Consider the following 16,457-nt stretch of genomic DNA (forward strand, 5'->3'; position numbering starts at 1 on the left):
GGGTGGTAATTCTTGTCTGGATTTCCTTGCCTAGTATTCTGCTTTCTTTTCTTTTTCTTTTTTTTTTTTTTTTCCATTTTATTTTGTGTTATTTTTCACTCCCTTTGTTTGTTGCACATAATTTCTCTATTCCTTAACAGTATGAAAAACCCTAAAACTGTTGGATAGTCATAAAAACATATTTATAGTTTTTGTTTTCTCACATTATTGGGAGAAAGCACAACTATGCATAATGGTTTCTCTCTGCAGATTAACAGCAAGAAGAAAGAATCAGCATGGGAGATGACAAAAAGTTTGTATGATGCATGGTCAGGATGGCTGGTAGTCACGCTAACTGGCTTGGCATCAGGTAATTAAAAAAGAAAAGTACTCCTTTATTTTACTCTGTGTGTAATCTACCAACCTTGTCAAAAGCTGGTTGAGGCCAGTACTGTAATTTCATGAGGGAAAGAAAACAGTGGCTATCTTGATTTACAGAGGTATAAGCATTTTACAGGAAGGATTTGCTAATCAAATAGGAAACAAAACGTTTTTTCCACTGAATTGATTTCAGGGATGAGTTCTACAGCTAATATTGTTTGATAGTTTGTGGCCTCACTGTGTTGCAGTGCTGCTTTCCATCCTCATGGTTTGGAGTGACCAAAATGTGCAGGAGTAAGAGGCTGCAAACTTTTTGTCCAGTTTTTCCAAACAAGTGTTTTTAAATAGAATTGTTAGATTAAATCCTAGGAAGATTTGATCACAGCTGCAGAACATGGATTTGTCTATTAAGAAGGCATGGTAATTGTATAATTACTTCTTAACATAGATATATAATCACTTTCACAAATCATATAAGGATTAATGTATATGCAAAGAGTGTAGCATGTTTATATACCTCTGAATATACAAAGTGGGAGTATATAACTATTGGAAATTGCTTATGTTAATTTGGGTGAGAAAGTGCTGTGGTTTTGTGTAGCTTTGGCCTTGTCATTTTTTCTCTTCCTCCCGCTCCAAAGCTGCAGTGCATATCAAAATAGCTTTACTGGGCTTCTGCACACCAAAGTTATCAAATTCTGTGCATGGACATTCCTCAGTTTTTTTCAGTCTCACTTGTTTTCTCTTGTATGTATCCAGTGAATCTTAAGTAGTACAGCCTTGATTTCAGTCATGGAGAAGTCTTATGTTTATGTATTTCAGATGATTTAATTAAAATTCTACTCTACTGAAACACTGTCTTAGGATTCGTTTTGCCCAGGATCTCAAACTGGGAGTCTGTGGAAACTAGTAAATATAGATTAGTAAATCAGAGAAAAAATGTTTCTGGAACTTGGACTGGTGCTGACACAGGCTGCCCAGAGAGGTTGTGGATGCCCTGTCCTGGGAGGTGTTGAAGGCCAAGTTGGATGGGGTGCAGCCTGGTCTAGTACTAGATATGGTGGTTGTTAGCCCTGCATGCAGCAGGGAGGTTGGATCTTGATGATCCTTGAAATCCCTTCCAACCCAAGGCATTCTGTGATTTTACACAAGTAAGCTCAGGGGCTGACACTTAACAGCTATTTCTGGTAGTGATTAATACCTTAAAATGGGAAACTATAATTAATTAACGGTTGTCCAGGTTCACAGAAAGAGATGATTTGAGATGTGTTTTTTTCAATATACTGTTGCCACATAAAAGTGTTCAGTTGTTTGGATTTTTGGTTTTTGTTTTTTCCTTTAAATATAGTTATTTAAATACTTCTTAAAGAACCCTTAGAAGTAATTTCCTACCTAATACCTTTTTGAGGGCTCTTCAGTAGGCTTTCAGTGTACATTTGCTGCACAGAATCCCTCTTAAACTTTAATCTGGAGAATTACTCTTTTCTATACTTCTTGTTGCCTGCAGTAGGAATTTGACATGTTCACCCTGAGATATTTATATGGTATTTACTTATGATGTTCTAACGCTATTGTGTGCATGGTAAGAATTATTTGTTCAAAATATCTTGTTCTGTACAAACTATGCTCTATTGGCAAAGGAGTTCTTTGGAGCCTGATCAGGTTGTTTGTCAGAAGGTGCATTATAGTTTTTGTCAGAAAACTATGAGAGTCCTCTTCTGACTCTTAACTCGTTTGTTGTAGTGGACTGTTGGAGAAGTATAGCTTGGGTAAAAGAAGAGGAAAAAGGAGAAGGGAGAGGAAAATACTTTTGTTCTTTTCTGAACTCCCCAAGTATGATGCTTAGGCATGCTGGAAGGAATCTAGCAAAGGGCCATAGAGATGGGGAAGGGACTGGAGTACTGTTCCTGTGAAGAGAAACTGAGAGAGTTGGCCTGTTCAGCCTGGAGAAGAGGTTCATTAATGTCTGTAAATACTTGAAGGGAGAGTGCAATAAAGGTGGACCCTGACCCTTTTCAGTTGTGCTCGATGACAGGATGAGTGGTGATAGGTACAAAATGGAACAGAAGAGAACCTACCGGAACAAGGGAAAGTACTTTTTTACTGTGCAGGTTATGGAGCAGTGATAATAGGTCACCCTGTAGAGGCTATGGAATGATCTCCTTGAAGATCTCTAGAAGTTGTCTGAGTGTGGGCCTGGCCAGCCTGCTCTCAGAGACTTTTTAAACATTTCTTTCTTCAGGTTTTTTTTGTAATTTCAGTTTATGTAAATTGTCAACCGTTTCTACAACAGGGGCGCTGGCAGGATTAATTGACATTGCTGCTGACTGGATGACTGACTTAAAGGAAGGCATTTGCCTTAGTGCTTTGTGGTTTAACCATGAACAGTGTTGCTGGGGTTCAAATGAGACCACGTTTGAAGAGAGAGATAAGTGTCCACAGTGGAAAACATGGGCAGAACTAATAATTGGGCAAGCAGAAGTAAGTATATGTTTGTTCTATGGAATCGTTGCTCAGCAGCTCTACTGAATACAGAAAAGAATAGCTAGGGTAATAAATTGGAGATTGGGTTCAGTTTTCAGCATTTAAATTGATTAATTAGTTATACTCTTACACATGTGTGTTTTATACACTGTAAGAGGACTTAGACTGTTGCAGATGTAAGGAAGTTAACAAGGAGAGTATAGAGCTGTTAATAACATGAGAACGATCATACAAAGCAAAAAACTAAAAGAAATTCAGCTTCTTGTCCTTAGATAACAATGAGTATTGCTTTTCTATTTCTTTCTAAACCATTTCTTAATATAGAAGACATTCTTGGTATTCAGTAAATCTTAGCATCTAATAGCTACTTAAATGTTTAATTCTGTTCATAATATGAAGTGTTATTACACTTTTTAACTCACATAATCTAGTCTTTGCTGTACTTTCCAGACAAAAGGACTGTGCTTTCCAGACAAAACTAACATTCTGGTGGCTTGGTAATAATTACTATCCCTTAAAATGTATACATACAAGTGTGCTTACCAAAGAGTACTTTACTGTTGTTTTAAGTGGTGATGTTGTTCTAACGCCAGATCTGTATTCTTACATATTTCGGTTTTTCTTTTTGCTTTTAGGGTCCAGGCTCATACATAATGAACTATATAATGTACATTTTCTGGGCTTTGAGCTTTGCCTTCTTAGCAGTCTGTTTGGTGAAGGTGTTTGCTCCATATGCCTGTGGCTCGGGGATACCTGAGGTAAGCTTTAAATAATAATTACATTATGGATGTTTCATGTAAATGTGGAAATTCCTGCTGCCCTACAGGACCAGAAGAAGAGTCAAGAGGGTGGCCCCTGTGAAATTCATCCAGTATTAAAATTTAAATGAAGTGATTTTGCTAACTGTTGCTGAAAAAGGAGCTCTGAAACTTCAGGTGTTGAGTTGATAGGCTTTCCTCTACCTCTCTAATCCATGCCTTGCAGTAACAAGAGAATGGTGGTTCATTAATAGAATACAGATCCTAAGAGACAGCAACTGATGTTCTACTGCACTCACTTTAGTCTTCTAAAATATCACGCACAGTGAGACCGTCAGCTTACAAGGAAACTCGTTTAATAACCCTGGAAACTCATTCTTTCTACACTTGCTCTCTGCAGTTATACACAGAATGTAGTGAGATGTGGGGGGGAAAGAAGAAAATTTTGTACTGTCTCACTCTTCCCATCAGTCTGTAAATATTTCTTCATGTATTTGTACTGTGGAAAATTGAGGGACAATTCTTACCTTTACAGAAACCTAGAGTAATTCTGTTCTATTATTCTACATAAGATTTCATCCAAAATTGGTCTCCAAATTTAGCTAGCCTCATTTTCAAGAAACAGCTGGCCACTGTTTTGTGTAGATCCTGTTTGTACATGTACTGTTCTTTGTTTTAGTAGCTGTTATTTTCTGTATAGAATCATAGGATGGTTTGGATTGGAAGGAACATTTAAGATCATCTAGTCTACCCCACCTGCTATAGGCAGGGACACCTCCCACTAGACCAGGTTGCTCCCTGCCCCATCCAGCTTGGCCTTGAATGCTTCCAGGGCAACCTGTTCCAGTGTCTCACCACTCTCCCAGTGAAGAATTTCTTCCTAATATCTAGTCAAAATCTACCCTCTCTCAGTTTAAAGCCATTTCCCCTTGACCCATCACTATATGCCTTTATAAAAGTGGAGGTGTTCCAGCCCTCTGATCATCTTCATGGCCCTCCTTTGGACCCATTCCAACAGCTCCATGTCCTTCTTGTGTTGGGGGCTCCACAACTGGACAGAATACTCCAGGTGGAGTCTCACAAGAGCAGAGAAGAGGGGCAGAACCATCTCTCTTGACCTGCTGGTCACACTTCTCTTGATGCAACCCAGGATAGGGTTTGCCTTGTGGGCTGCAGGCGTACATTGCTGGCTCATGTTGGATCTCATCAATCAACACTCCCAAATCCTTGTCCTCAGAGCTACTCTCAAGCCATTCTTCACCCAACCGATGTCTATTCTTAGGATTACCCCAACCCGGCCAGGTCTTCACACTTGGCCTTGTTGAACTTCATGAGGTTGGTGTGGGCCCACCTCTCAAGCCTGTCCAGGTCATACGTGGGTGTATTTTACAGACTAATGGCATAATATTTCTAGGCAAAGTAATATCCTTGGAAAGCGAGGTATACTTTTTAGTGAAAAAGACTGATTTTTCCATCTTTAATCCAATGTTAATTTTTGGTTTAGTAAGAAAAAAGCAGGAAATAAGGGGAAAAAATTGAAAGGGGATAAATTGGTACAAGGATTGTAAGTCAACAATAAAAGATCTTGAGGTATAGTGTTAGATGTGTTTTTCCTTCAGGAGTTTTCTGGCTTTTATTTACAATTTACACAGTGAACTAAGGAATGCAGTTTTAGAAGCTACTGAAGATATATTTTTTACGAAATGTGATGATGTTGATCATAGGTGTGCTATCCCCCTATGTTTTACAGTTATTCATGAATGGAAATCCTCTGGCAACCAGTGTGGCTATCTGTCAATACATATTTTAACATGTGAGAGTTACTCGTCTAAAATTACTACTAAGTAATTATTTACCAAAGAAAGTAGAATATAGTCCCAGTTTTGTTTTCTTCCAGATAAAAACTATTTTGAGTGGCTTCATCATCAGAGGTTACCTGGGGAAGTGGACTTTGATGATAAAAACCATCACTTTAGTCTTGGCTGTAGCATCAGGTTTGAGTTTAGGAAAAGAAGGTCCCTTGGTACATGTTGCCTGCTGCTGTGGGAATATTTTTTCCTACCTCTTTCCAAAGTACAGCACAAATGAAGCTAAAAAACGAGAGGTAAGTTCTTGTGAAATTGTTTTTAGAAGGTACTTATTATTCTTGTGCTTACTAAAAAATGCCATAATACTGATTTGATACAAGATTATATTTTTTCTTGTGTTTAGACTTGGATTATTTATAGTTTTTTGTTGTCTTAAAAACAACGTGTTATCCCTGATATTCTCCAAGGCAAATAATTTCCACATTGGAAAGGCATTTCTGCCTTTCTCCCACCTCATACAAAACCATTTGATTTTTCCTTACATTCTCTCTTCTTGACTCTGTATTTTGGCAGTAATCTCCAATTGTGAGGACAGCGGAGTGTCTCTGACCTCACAAACAAAATTCTCCTGGGAAAGAGTTAATAACTCTACTGAATTCTGTTCTTCGTTTTAAAATGCACCACAGAGTGCAAAAAACCCTTCACCATGGTTCTTTTCCAGGTATTGTCAGCTGCCTCAGCAGCGGGAGTGTCTGTAGCCTTTGGTGCCCCAATTGGTGGAGTCCTTTTCAGTCTGGAGGAGGTATGTATAGAGGCGGCACTAGAGGAAGGATACTTAGAAATCTTTTATAGTATCAAAAATCTCAGACTCCTTTAAGTTGTGGGGTCCTACCTGAAAGAGAATTTAATTTTGCATTTTGAAATTGAGTTCAGTTGCTGGCAAACATTAAAAGATTTTATTTATTTATCTATTTACTTTAGATGAATGTCAACATTGCTGGCATTCAGCTTAGTCAGTTAATAACTGCAGTTCACATAGAGAGATGCACTAGTTTTTCACTCTAGAAATGCAATCTAAAAAGAAAAATCGTTGGGCTGCTTTTCTCATTTCGTAGGACACATTAAAAACCGATATGACAGTTCTCCGAAAGAAGTTTTTAAACATCATTTTCTTTAATGTTTCAGGTGCTAAACACAATTGAATACGTTTGTTATTAGTGAGTCAAGTATAATTACAACTGACCACGAGGGCCATCAAATTCTTTTCACCAAGAGATGTTTCTTAGTAGTTTTATTTTTAAGTCTTTCTAGTATTTTTTTTTTCATTGACTTACTAATAAGTCTCATGTCCTTCTTTTTGCAGGTCAGCTACTATTTCCCACTGAAAACTTTATGGAGATCATTTTTTGCTGCTTTAGTAGCTGCGTTTGTTTTGAGGTCCATCAATCCTTTTGGTAACAGCCGCCTAGTTCTTTTTTATGTGGAATATCACACTCCTTGGTACCTATTTGAACTGCTACCTTTTATTCTTTTGGGAGTATTTGGTGGGCTCTGGGGAGCATTTTTCATCCGAGCAAACATTGCGTGGTGTCGTCGACGCAAATCTACAAAATTTGGGAAGTACCCTGTCCTGGAGGTCATCATTGTTGCAGCAATAACAGCGGTCATTGCATTTCCTAATCCATATACAAGGCTAAACACGAGTGAGCTTATTAAAGAGCTCTTCACAGACTGTGGGCCATTAGAGTCCTCCTCGCTCTGTGACTACAGAAATGATATGAATGCAAGCAAAATAGTAGATGATATTCCTGACCGTCCAGCGGGCACTGGAGTCTATTCAGCTATATGGCAATTGTGTTTAGCACTCATATTTAAAATAATCATGACAGTCTTCACCTTTGGTATTAAGGTAAGTGTGAATGCAGTGGCTACATCATCTGCTGTGATTATTTTTCTGTGTTACTGCCTTTTCATTTTTCCATCTCTCGAAGCTAGCAGCTTGTTTATGCATTTCTTTCTCCATATATGGTTTTAGATCTCTTAAGATAAAACATTTCCTGTTGATTACTTGTTGATGGGTAAGATAAATGTTAGGTATATTTTAAATTTTAACTTCTCATAAGACAGAATTTCAATTATCACCCTCGAATTCTGTTGTACAGTATTTCACTTAAATCTAGGACTCTGCCCTTCTAAGCATTAGAATACCTTCTAACCATTCAAGCATTGTAACACCTATACTGTGTCTTACCATTCATCTGTTCGTGTGCATCTGGCTTTCTCGTGAAGTTTTCAGCCCAGGGGCACATACAGTGTATTAGAATTCACAAAGTTACACAAAGGTAGAACTTCTTGATCTGTTTTTCGTTCCTTCTCTCATAATTTCAGCATTTGCAATTTGTTGGGAATATTGGCAAAGCAACTGCCTGTGGGATACGTTGATTCCAACTGCTTTTGTTGCCATAAAGGGAAATTGCCAGGAGGCAGATAAGGCAGCATTTTTTCTTTTCAGGCCCTAAGACAACTATGCTGCAAAAATAAATAGGTTGTATGTATGCAGGATTTTATTTTGTTACTTCTTACTGTTCATAAATGCCTAGGATGAACATTTTGGGATGAGGTTACAGCTTTGCCTCAAACCTGACTGGTATGCAGCTGCATTGCTAGAGAACTTTGTGTGTATGTCATGATTCCTTGTTTGCCTTAAAGATGCAACAGTAGAAATTATTTTCTCTAAAGAGTAACTTGAGTTAGATTGTTATGCACTGGAAAAGAAAGTTGAGACAAGGTAAAACCTGATTTTCTTCACTGCTTTTTCTGTGCTGACGTTCTTCTCTGCTTTGTGGCATGTGAGTCAGAGGATTATGCTAAAAAAATCACCTGTAAAATTGTAATCAGAGTTAGACCTTTAACTGTTATCCACACGTGTTGAAGAGAAGGAGCTAGATGCATGAACAATTTATGTTAACCAAGGACCAGAAACAATTTGAATGTAGTCTCCTTTTGGACACTGTATTACTGTGGCCTATTCAGTGTAGCAGACTAGAAACTCAGTAGTTTCAAAGATACAGTCTACAGTCTACTTCTTCTTCATACTTCTTCATCTATAATATAAATTTTTCAGGGTGTTACTGTAGTGTTCCCCAAGAATGAGTTTTCACTCAGCAAAAAAAAAAAAAAAAAAAAGAAAAAGAAAAGGAAAGAGCACTTAACAATTAAAAGGAGTTTTAGATGCACAATTAACTGTAGGAAATAGCAGAGTGATGTCAGTGTACAATTTTACTTTTAGCAGAATATGGCATTGAGCAGTTACTGCTGTCAACACTGAAATATTGGTAAGTCAGGATGGGAATGAAGGCTTATTAAACCTTTTCAATACAACTGATACAAATGGCTTTGAAGTAAATTGTGAAATTTTTATTTGTTCTTGGTTTACCTGTTAGAAATTCTTTGCAACCATAAATGTCATCAATATAATAATAATAATGTAAATAGAATCTGATACAGTTTTGCATCAGCTTCTGGGTTCCATGGCAAAATCTAGTTATAAGCTGCATAATGCATACATGTCACAGCTGTATGTTTGAAAAAAAGAAAAACAAATGGCTTTTCTTGTGACACCGATGGTATGGTTTTTTTTAAAGGAAATTATTTTGACTTAGACAAAAAGTAAAAGTTGTAGTTGAGATTTGTACTTTGGTCATGGCAGGATATATTTCTGCTTTGAGGAGAAGGAACAGGCATGTCCAGTTTAATGCGAAGTGTAGATGCAGTGCAGTTTTGATGTTTTTCTCCTTGTTTGTTTCTTTTATTTTATTTCTGGGTTTTGTTTTTTTTTTTAAAGGAGGAGAAGAGGCACAAGAGCAATGTGTCTGTTGAACTCTCACTTCTGTTGCAGCTACGGGGATAAACAAGACTTGTCATGCCAGAATGGTTTAATTAAATATTATTGAAAGGCTATGTAGCCTGTTCACGTTAAGTTAATAACAGATCAAATAAATAAAATTACAATAGACATGTGTTTGACGTTTTTTAACAGTAAAGTGTTCTGCTTTTTTTTTTTGTCATAGGAATTTGCATTAAGTTTTACTAACCTGGCAATGTTTTTAATATGATAGTTGGAGTATTACATTTCTTTTTAAAATACACAGCAAATATGTTCCCATCAGCATGGTAGCTGTTGTTCCATTTCTGTTTTAGGTTCCATCTGGGTTGTTCATACCTAGTATGGCAATTGGAGCAATAGCAGGAAGGATTGTGGGAATTGCAGTGGAGCAGCTGGCTTACTATCATCACGACTGGTTCATTTTCAAGGAGTGGTGTGAAGTTGGAGCTGACTGTATTACTCCTGGTCTTTATGCCATGGTTGGTGCTGCTGCATGCTTAGGTAACTAAGCCAAAACAAAGCAAATATCTGATTTTTATTTTGCTTTATGTTACCAAAGTAACAGTGAAAAGTGGGGATGTGTATAAATGTGCTGTATTAGAACACCTGTAATGTGGACTTCTTTTTCTTCAGATGAATACACTCAGATATCTTCATGGTAAAACATTAAATCCTTATCTGAGGAATAATATGAAATTGACTATATGATGGCAATGAGAGTAATTTAAATAGGAGAGTTTGCTTTTTCTTTCTGGCATCAGTAGGTGCAATTACATATTATAGGTGTCATATACATTGAAATGTATAAAATAGAGTTGAGAACGTTGAAATTGCTACAAGGAAGTAACATGATATGGCGCTACTTCAAGAACATTTGCTGCTTTTCATGTAGAAGTTCGTTACTCCAAACAGAAACTTCAGAAGCACACAGTGATCTGGGGAGTCCAGTTACAGGACTTTTATTAGGCCTCATTTACAAACTGTTGAAAATCTGCTTCACTGGAAGAGGATTACACTGGGTACCTAAACTAGGAGAGATTTCGTGAAGGTCTTGTCCTAGCTTAAGCACTATCATGGACAGTAGTGGAATGGGTCTGGTTCTTGGAGAGGTTGTTTGGGGGGGGATTTTTTTTTTTTAATGGTTCAACCAAAATCACTTTGAATGTATTGAAAGAAGAATATGATTTCTTCGAAAGAAGATGTGGTACCAGAAATGTTTGTAGTACAAACATTCTGCATACCGACAAAGGTGAAACATAACTCTTCTCTCATTGTTCAAGAAAGTTTTCACTAGCTTACAATTCTCTGTAGTTTTTATAGTTCTACATCAGCATTATATTCATAATGTCTTGGACAGTATAGCTGTTGAATTGTTATCTGTTCCTTTCCTGCATTAGTGTCATGCTTTTTCCAAATTACTATCTTACTGGGTTTGGATTTCTTAATTTCTCTGTATTTTTAACTTAGGGATGGCTTGGAGAAGTTTTGTTCTTAAGTTATGTGAAAGAGAAGCACATATTTTTCATATCCTTTTACTTTCTGACCTTCAGGAATTTTCCCTCAAGCTCTTTTACTTCTAAAGTTTGTGTTCATTTTTCTTGTGTTCTTTTGTTTTTGTATTACAGAATAATGATTGTCAGATGACATAAGGGGCAAAGTTATGTTTGCAGTTCTCAACAGGAAGGCAGGAAGTGTAAATTCAGTATTATTTGACACTGAAGCATTACTGGCTGTCATTTTTCTTGCAGGTGGTGTGACAAGGATGACTGTGTCCCTGGTAGTTATTGTCTTTGAGCTAACAGGAGGGCTGGAGTATATTGTGCCCTTAATGGCTGCAGTCATGACCAGTAAGTGGGTAGGAGATGCCTTTGGTCGGGAAGGAATCTATGAGGCACACATCCGACTGAATGGATATCCCTTCTTGGATGCAAAGGAGGAATTTACTCACACAACACTGGCTGCTGATGTTATGAGACCTCGAAGAAGCGACCCACCTTTAGCTGTTTTAACACAGGATAATATGACAGTTGAAGACATAGAAAACTTGATCAACGAAACCAGCTATAATGGTTTTCCTGTTATTATGTCAAAAGAATCACAGAGACTTGTGGGCTTTGCTTTAAGAAGAGATTTAACTATTGCAATAGGTAATGATCTCCCAATATTTTCTGACTATATATTTTATATATTATATATATTTATATATTTATATATTATATATTATGTGTTTCTACATATTTCAGGTTTAAGGTCCAGATACCTTGCATAGGCTCTTTCTTTACTGAAGGATATTGATTATCTTCAATAGCAGACCCTAAAATAAAATGTTAATATCTTTTTGCTTGTCATAAAAACAAGACTTGTCAAACTGAAGTAGGCCAGACTGGCATCTGTTCCAATATTTTTGTTTGTTTTGTAGTGCTTGCTGACAGTTCTTTTCCTTAAGGGCATGTTACATTAACCACTTTCAAAACTGAGTAATTCCCATTTTAAAGAGCAGAATTCAGTCAGGGTTGCTGTCAAAGTCATTGCAAAATGTAAATGAGTATCAGGCTTCTCTTTGGGAGTATTTTATTTGCTGTCATTTCTTTGTTGTTGTTTTCTTTTTTTGTCCAGTGACTGAGATTGTACTGTGGAGAGATGAGTGAAATATTTTATGTTTCTTTTTTTAGTTTGCCTGTGTGCTGTGAAATTTGGCACCAGGCACACACAGTCCTTTTGGGCCCTCTCTCGGGATGACTGTTAGAAACTGTCTGATAACTGGGGCGGTGCTTTGTGCATTGGCAAAAGAAGTGTGGATTTTGAAATTACTATTGCCAGCAAAGGGAAATAGAATTATCATTTAAGAATTATTTGTACATAAAATCAGTGATGGAAATGATATCTTAAAATACTCGTATTTTTTCATAATTTGTATGGTTGTATATCGACAAGTATCTGCTTAGGAAAGACACTTGAGAAAGCAGTTTCCTCTTTCAGAAAATTTCAGGGAAAAAAGGAGTTCTTAGGAACACAACACCAAGTACTGAAGTAAAACTTTTGCCTGCGGGCTCACAATGTGTGTACTGTGTTCCTGCACTGTGCAGGCTGTATATAAATGTCCTAAACTTGAAAGGTATTACAGATATCTCATGATTTCAAGTTTGTATTTACTTAAGGCTATATGGAAAAATAGCAGAATATTGTTCTAATAAAACACTTCCACAGTTAAAACTTATTTCAGTTGCAGAGAGTGCATGTTTCATATTGCTTTGTCTTGGAGTCATTCAGTGAGACAGCTCAGGGTACAAGGAGAGCTGCTCATGTAGCCAAAGTATTGAAAACTTGAAAAGGAAGAGGATACAGATCAAGTTCACAAAAAGCTAAATACATTTGTATAAGTAAGACAGTAATCTCAAGGAGATCAGAAATGAGGGGTTTGTAATCAGTGATGGTTTGAAACCAGTATTTGTCATTCTTATAGAAGAGCTATTGGATCAGCTTTCTTTTTGACAGCTGCTTTAGCTGCTGCGTGCTTCCTGCATGTTAGCTTTTCAGTATTTCCACCTCTCCATAGTAAACACGTTTTATTTTTGCTGTTGGACTGAGAAGGGCAGTAGCTGAAGGATGACTAAAGCTGTATGGTAGATAGCTTCTGTGATTTCTGCACAAGCAACATCTCAGGAATAAAACCGACTATGGAAACACAGTGTTAGCATATCAGCATCAGAGCCTGGTAGTGCTGAATGAACTTTGAACTAAATGATCTTAATCCAGTAATGCAAATTTTTTTGCTTTTTTTTTGCTTTTTTCTTCCTTCTCCCTCTCTCCCCTTAAAGAAAGTGCTAGGAAGAAGCAGGAAGGGATTGTTGGCAGTTCCAGGGTCTGTTTTGCCCAGCATACCCCATCACTTCCAGCAGAAAGCCCTCGGCCTTTGAAACTTAGAAGCATACTTGACATGAGCCCTTTCACCGTGACAGACCATACACCTATGGAAATAGTGGTGGATATTTTCCGGAAGTTGGGTTTGAGGCAGTGCCTTGTGACACACAACGGGTGAGTAATGTGTAGCAATACTGCTTCTTTTGTTAGGTATAGTAAGTTTCACTTCTGGAAACAAAGCTTTCGTTGTGTTTGAACCCATACACTTGGTGCTGTATGTCAGTGACAAGAAGGTGAACGTATCTTAAATTCTTACTCCTCCCCTGTATTCCAAGTAAACAGGCAGGTAGTTTCTGGATTTTTTTGTTTGTTTGTTGCTTTTTAAAAGGTTTTATTTAAAAAAAAAATAAAGTTAAAAACTGGGATACATCAGCTGTAGAACATCTACAAATACTGGGTTCATAGAAAGCAAAGGAGAAAAAAGATCCATTCAATATCTCCTCTTTTGGAGTTTAGTAATGGCAATTAACTTCCAGCTATTAGTTTTGGAATACTGAAAACAGTGTGACTGCTAGTAGTTCTGAAACTTCAGTCTGCAGCCTTCACTTCTACAATTCAAACTACTTCAAGAAAGTAACTTGGAGATGTAGAACGTTTGTAAATCTGACTACGGGGGTCATCACCTGGTCGCCATTTAATAAATCAGCCTTAGGTGTGGAAACAGAAAAATATTTGTTATAATTGCCTCTTACCTGGACTGTTTCTTTTTTTTACAATATCTTCTTTTGAGTGGTTCTACTTCAACATTCTGCTTTCCTGTATCTCTTGTGATAAGCACTTGGCACATGATATTGCAGCTTCTACCACAGTTATCTTGCTTTCTCTGTAGCATCTTTTTAAGTCACGTGAGAAGTGAAGCACTGTCTGCTCATCCACATTATTTAGTACCAATGTCCATGGGACAAAGCTAAGAAACCTTAAACATAGATAGTTTTTATTTATTTTTGCTGTGGACAGAAGGAGAGCTGCTTTAAGTGGCAAATATTGAAATAGTGCACTCATTTCCAAATCTGTTTCTTAAGATGTCTTCTAAAACAAATGTATCTTAAATGTGCTCCTATTTTGTTGTTGTCGTTGTTGCTTTCTGATTTTTTTTTTTATTTGCTTTTTATTCATCTTTGTGTGGAATGGCAAGCAGATGTTTTTAGACGCATAAATAGCTCTTAAAAAAGGCTTTCTCTGCCAGAGAAAGGCCATCGTGGTCTGACACTTCAAACTCAGTGCAGACAACACAATTATAACTACTTCATGCAGGGAAGTCTGAACTGGTAAAACTTCAGTGATAGATATTTATTACAGTGGGTTTTCCTCTTAGTTTGTGTTGTGGTTGAGTGCTCAAACATTAACACTGGTGTGAAAACTGACTCTAAAGAGATTGATCTTGTACAGATATGTCAAACTGTAGTTTAAGGTTTTAATTATTTCATTATAAAGTAGCTGCAAGTAGGGGGGACTTTGATTTGTTGTTTTCTGATGCTTGTGTTTCTTGTTCCACTTCAGTTTATAATCTCTTGATCTTCCATGAGAATGTTGTCCATTATGAGCTTGGGTAGTTAATCCCTGAGGTCCAGTTGGCTATATGCAACCCAGAGAATCTGTCTAAATTTTGGCAAATTTCAGGCACATTGAATATAGATATAAACATAGAGAGTTATATGTTTATACATATTTTGCCAAATAATATAATTGTGCCAAAATTGGTGCTGTTAGATACAGAGGTATATAAAGACTGAGCCTGATTCTTTCTAGCTTTTACCCGAATGTCTATTCTAAGGTGTTGCTCTTTGTTTATATTACTGTAAATGAGAAACAGGTTTGAATTTGTCTGTTCCTAGGGACCAGGTAACCCTGCTGTGTAGTGAGGCTTCAGACCTCAACTTCTGTGACTTTACAGATACTACTTTGATAATTTACCGTAGCTTGTTATAATGGGAGTAGTGATTAGTATTTGTGAGGAGAAATAACTAGTAATCAAAGGAGATGAAGTAGATTCTAGTTTCATTGCCTCTGAAATCTCAAGAAATTAGAATCTGAGGAGAAGGGATAAAGTATGCTTCCCCATTGTTTGTGTGGTAGAGAAGCAAACTGCTGTGGGGTTGTTGGAGATATTTGGAGGGGGAAAAAAAAGTCTGGGAAAGGGTGCTGAGTTTCAAACCATTTTTCATGTAACTATCTCATTAACTTTCTTGCAACCCATTTTCCTTTTTAGTTTTGCACTACTCTAAATCTTTTTCATTGTGACTAGAACTTTTTTTATTTGATTTCACACACAGTTATTAGCATAACATGATCTGTTTCAGGATTGTCTTGGGGATCATCACAAAGAAGAACATATTAGAGCATCTCGAGCAACTAAAGCAGCACGTCGAACCCTTGGTGATTAGTTATATCAGATCTCATAATTAGACACATTAGAAGTCAGGAAGCATGAAACTTGTGAACTGTTCAGTACTTTTATGACATCAGCTGAACAAAGAAATAATCCTGTATTAAACATTTGTATTAAAGAAACTATAACAGAAAACAATATGTGCAAAATCCTCTTATAGAAATTAAGCAGTTACTACGGACTGTCTGTTAGTCACAACATTAAAGCAAGATAAAAACAGAATTTGGTATTTTGTTCTTTGGATCACGTAGATCCGCCTAGTTGACCTTAGATTTCCCTCGGTGGGAAAGCACATAGCTAGGAATACCTTTTCCCCCACAGTGTAAATTATATATTTCTATATGCTGATTTTGACAGCTTTAAATAGCTGTTAACTTGCTAATTAACCATCATATATTTTGAGGAGCAAAGCCAAGCATGTTCTTAATGTCTTGCAGCATTAGGTCTTCCCTGTAATCCCCATTTTATCAACTGGAAAATAAGAGTAATTTTAAAAATCTCATGAAGTCCTTTAACTTTATACAAAGTCCTGTGGTTCTGCTGCTGTTACTTAGAGCAACCAGTGCACTCCAGTGGGATCCTAAACTACTAAATGGCACTCTAATACATCTACTGTTGACTTCAGGATCTATGTACTGTTCTAAGTACAATGTTGTGATCTAATCTTAGTTGTAAGATAGATTTTGTCTTGATTTGGACATTGGTTGCTCTGCAATAGCTGCATCTCTGCTAAACCTAGCCACCAAGTTTAGCTGCTTATGTACAAAACATGCTAATTGTGTTCTCATTTAATGCTAATATTTCACAAGTATTTCATGCGTCCTTTAATAAACAAAAAAAAAACCCAAACC

The 16,457-nt window shown here is 37.0% G+C and overlaps 1 protein-coding gene across 8 annotated transcripts in view; it reads left to right on the forward strand.

Annotated features, from left to right (window-relative positions):
- Window positions 1-16,457, forward strand: part of CLCN3 (chloride voltage-gated channel 3) — a 57,082-nt gene that overhangs the window by 36,707 nt on the left and 3,918 nt on the right. For 4 of the 8 annotated variants that reach the window (XM_072335452.1, XM_072335451.1, XM_072335454.1 and 1 more), the window contains 10 exons: window positions 250-349; window positions 2,654-2,841; window positions 3,480-3,602; window positions 5,500-5,706; window positions 6,132-6,212; window positions 6,774-7,319; window positions 9,611-9,797; window positions 11,045-11,443; window positions 13,115-13,331; window positions 15,518-15,593. In XM_072335452.1, the coding sequence (XP_072191553.1) occupies window positions 250-349; window positions 2,654-2,841; window positions 3,480-3,602; window positions 5,500-5,706; window positions 6,132-6,212; window positions 6,774-7,319; window positions 9,611-9,797; window positions 11,045-11,443; window positions 13,115-13,331; window positions 15,518-15,593 (2,124 nt within the window). The remainder of the gene's footprint in view (window positions 1-249; window positions 350-2,653; window positions 2,842-3,479; window positions 3,603-5,499; window positions 5,707-6,131; window positions 6,213-6,773; window positions 7,320-9,610; window positions 9,798-11,044; window positions 11,444-13,114; window positions 13,332-15,517; window positions 15,594-16,457) is intronic. The other 4 variants (XM_072335457.1, XM_072335456.1, XM_072335458.1 and 1 more) reach the window with 1 other exon arrangement.

The sequence above is a fragment of the Excalfactoria chinensis genome, chromosome 4, assembly GCF_039878825.1.
Source record: "Excalfactoria chinensis isolate bCotChi1 chromosome 4, bCotChi1.hap2, whole genome shotgun sequence".
Taxonomy (NCBI): Eukaryota; Metazoa; Chordata; class Aves; order Galliformes; family Phasianidae; genus Excalfactoria; species Excalfactoria chinensis.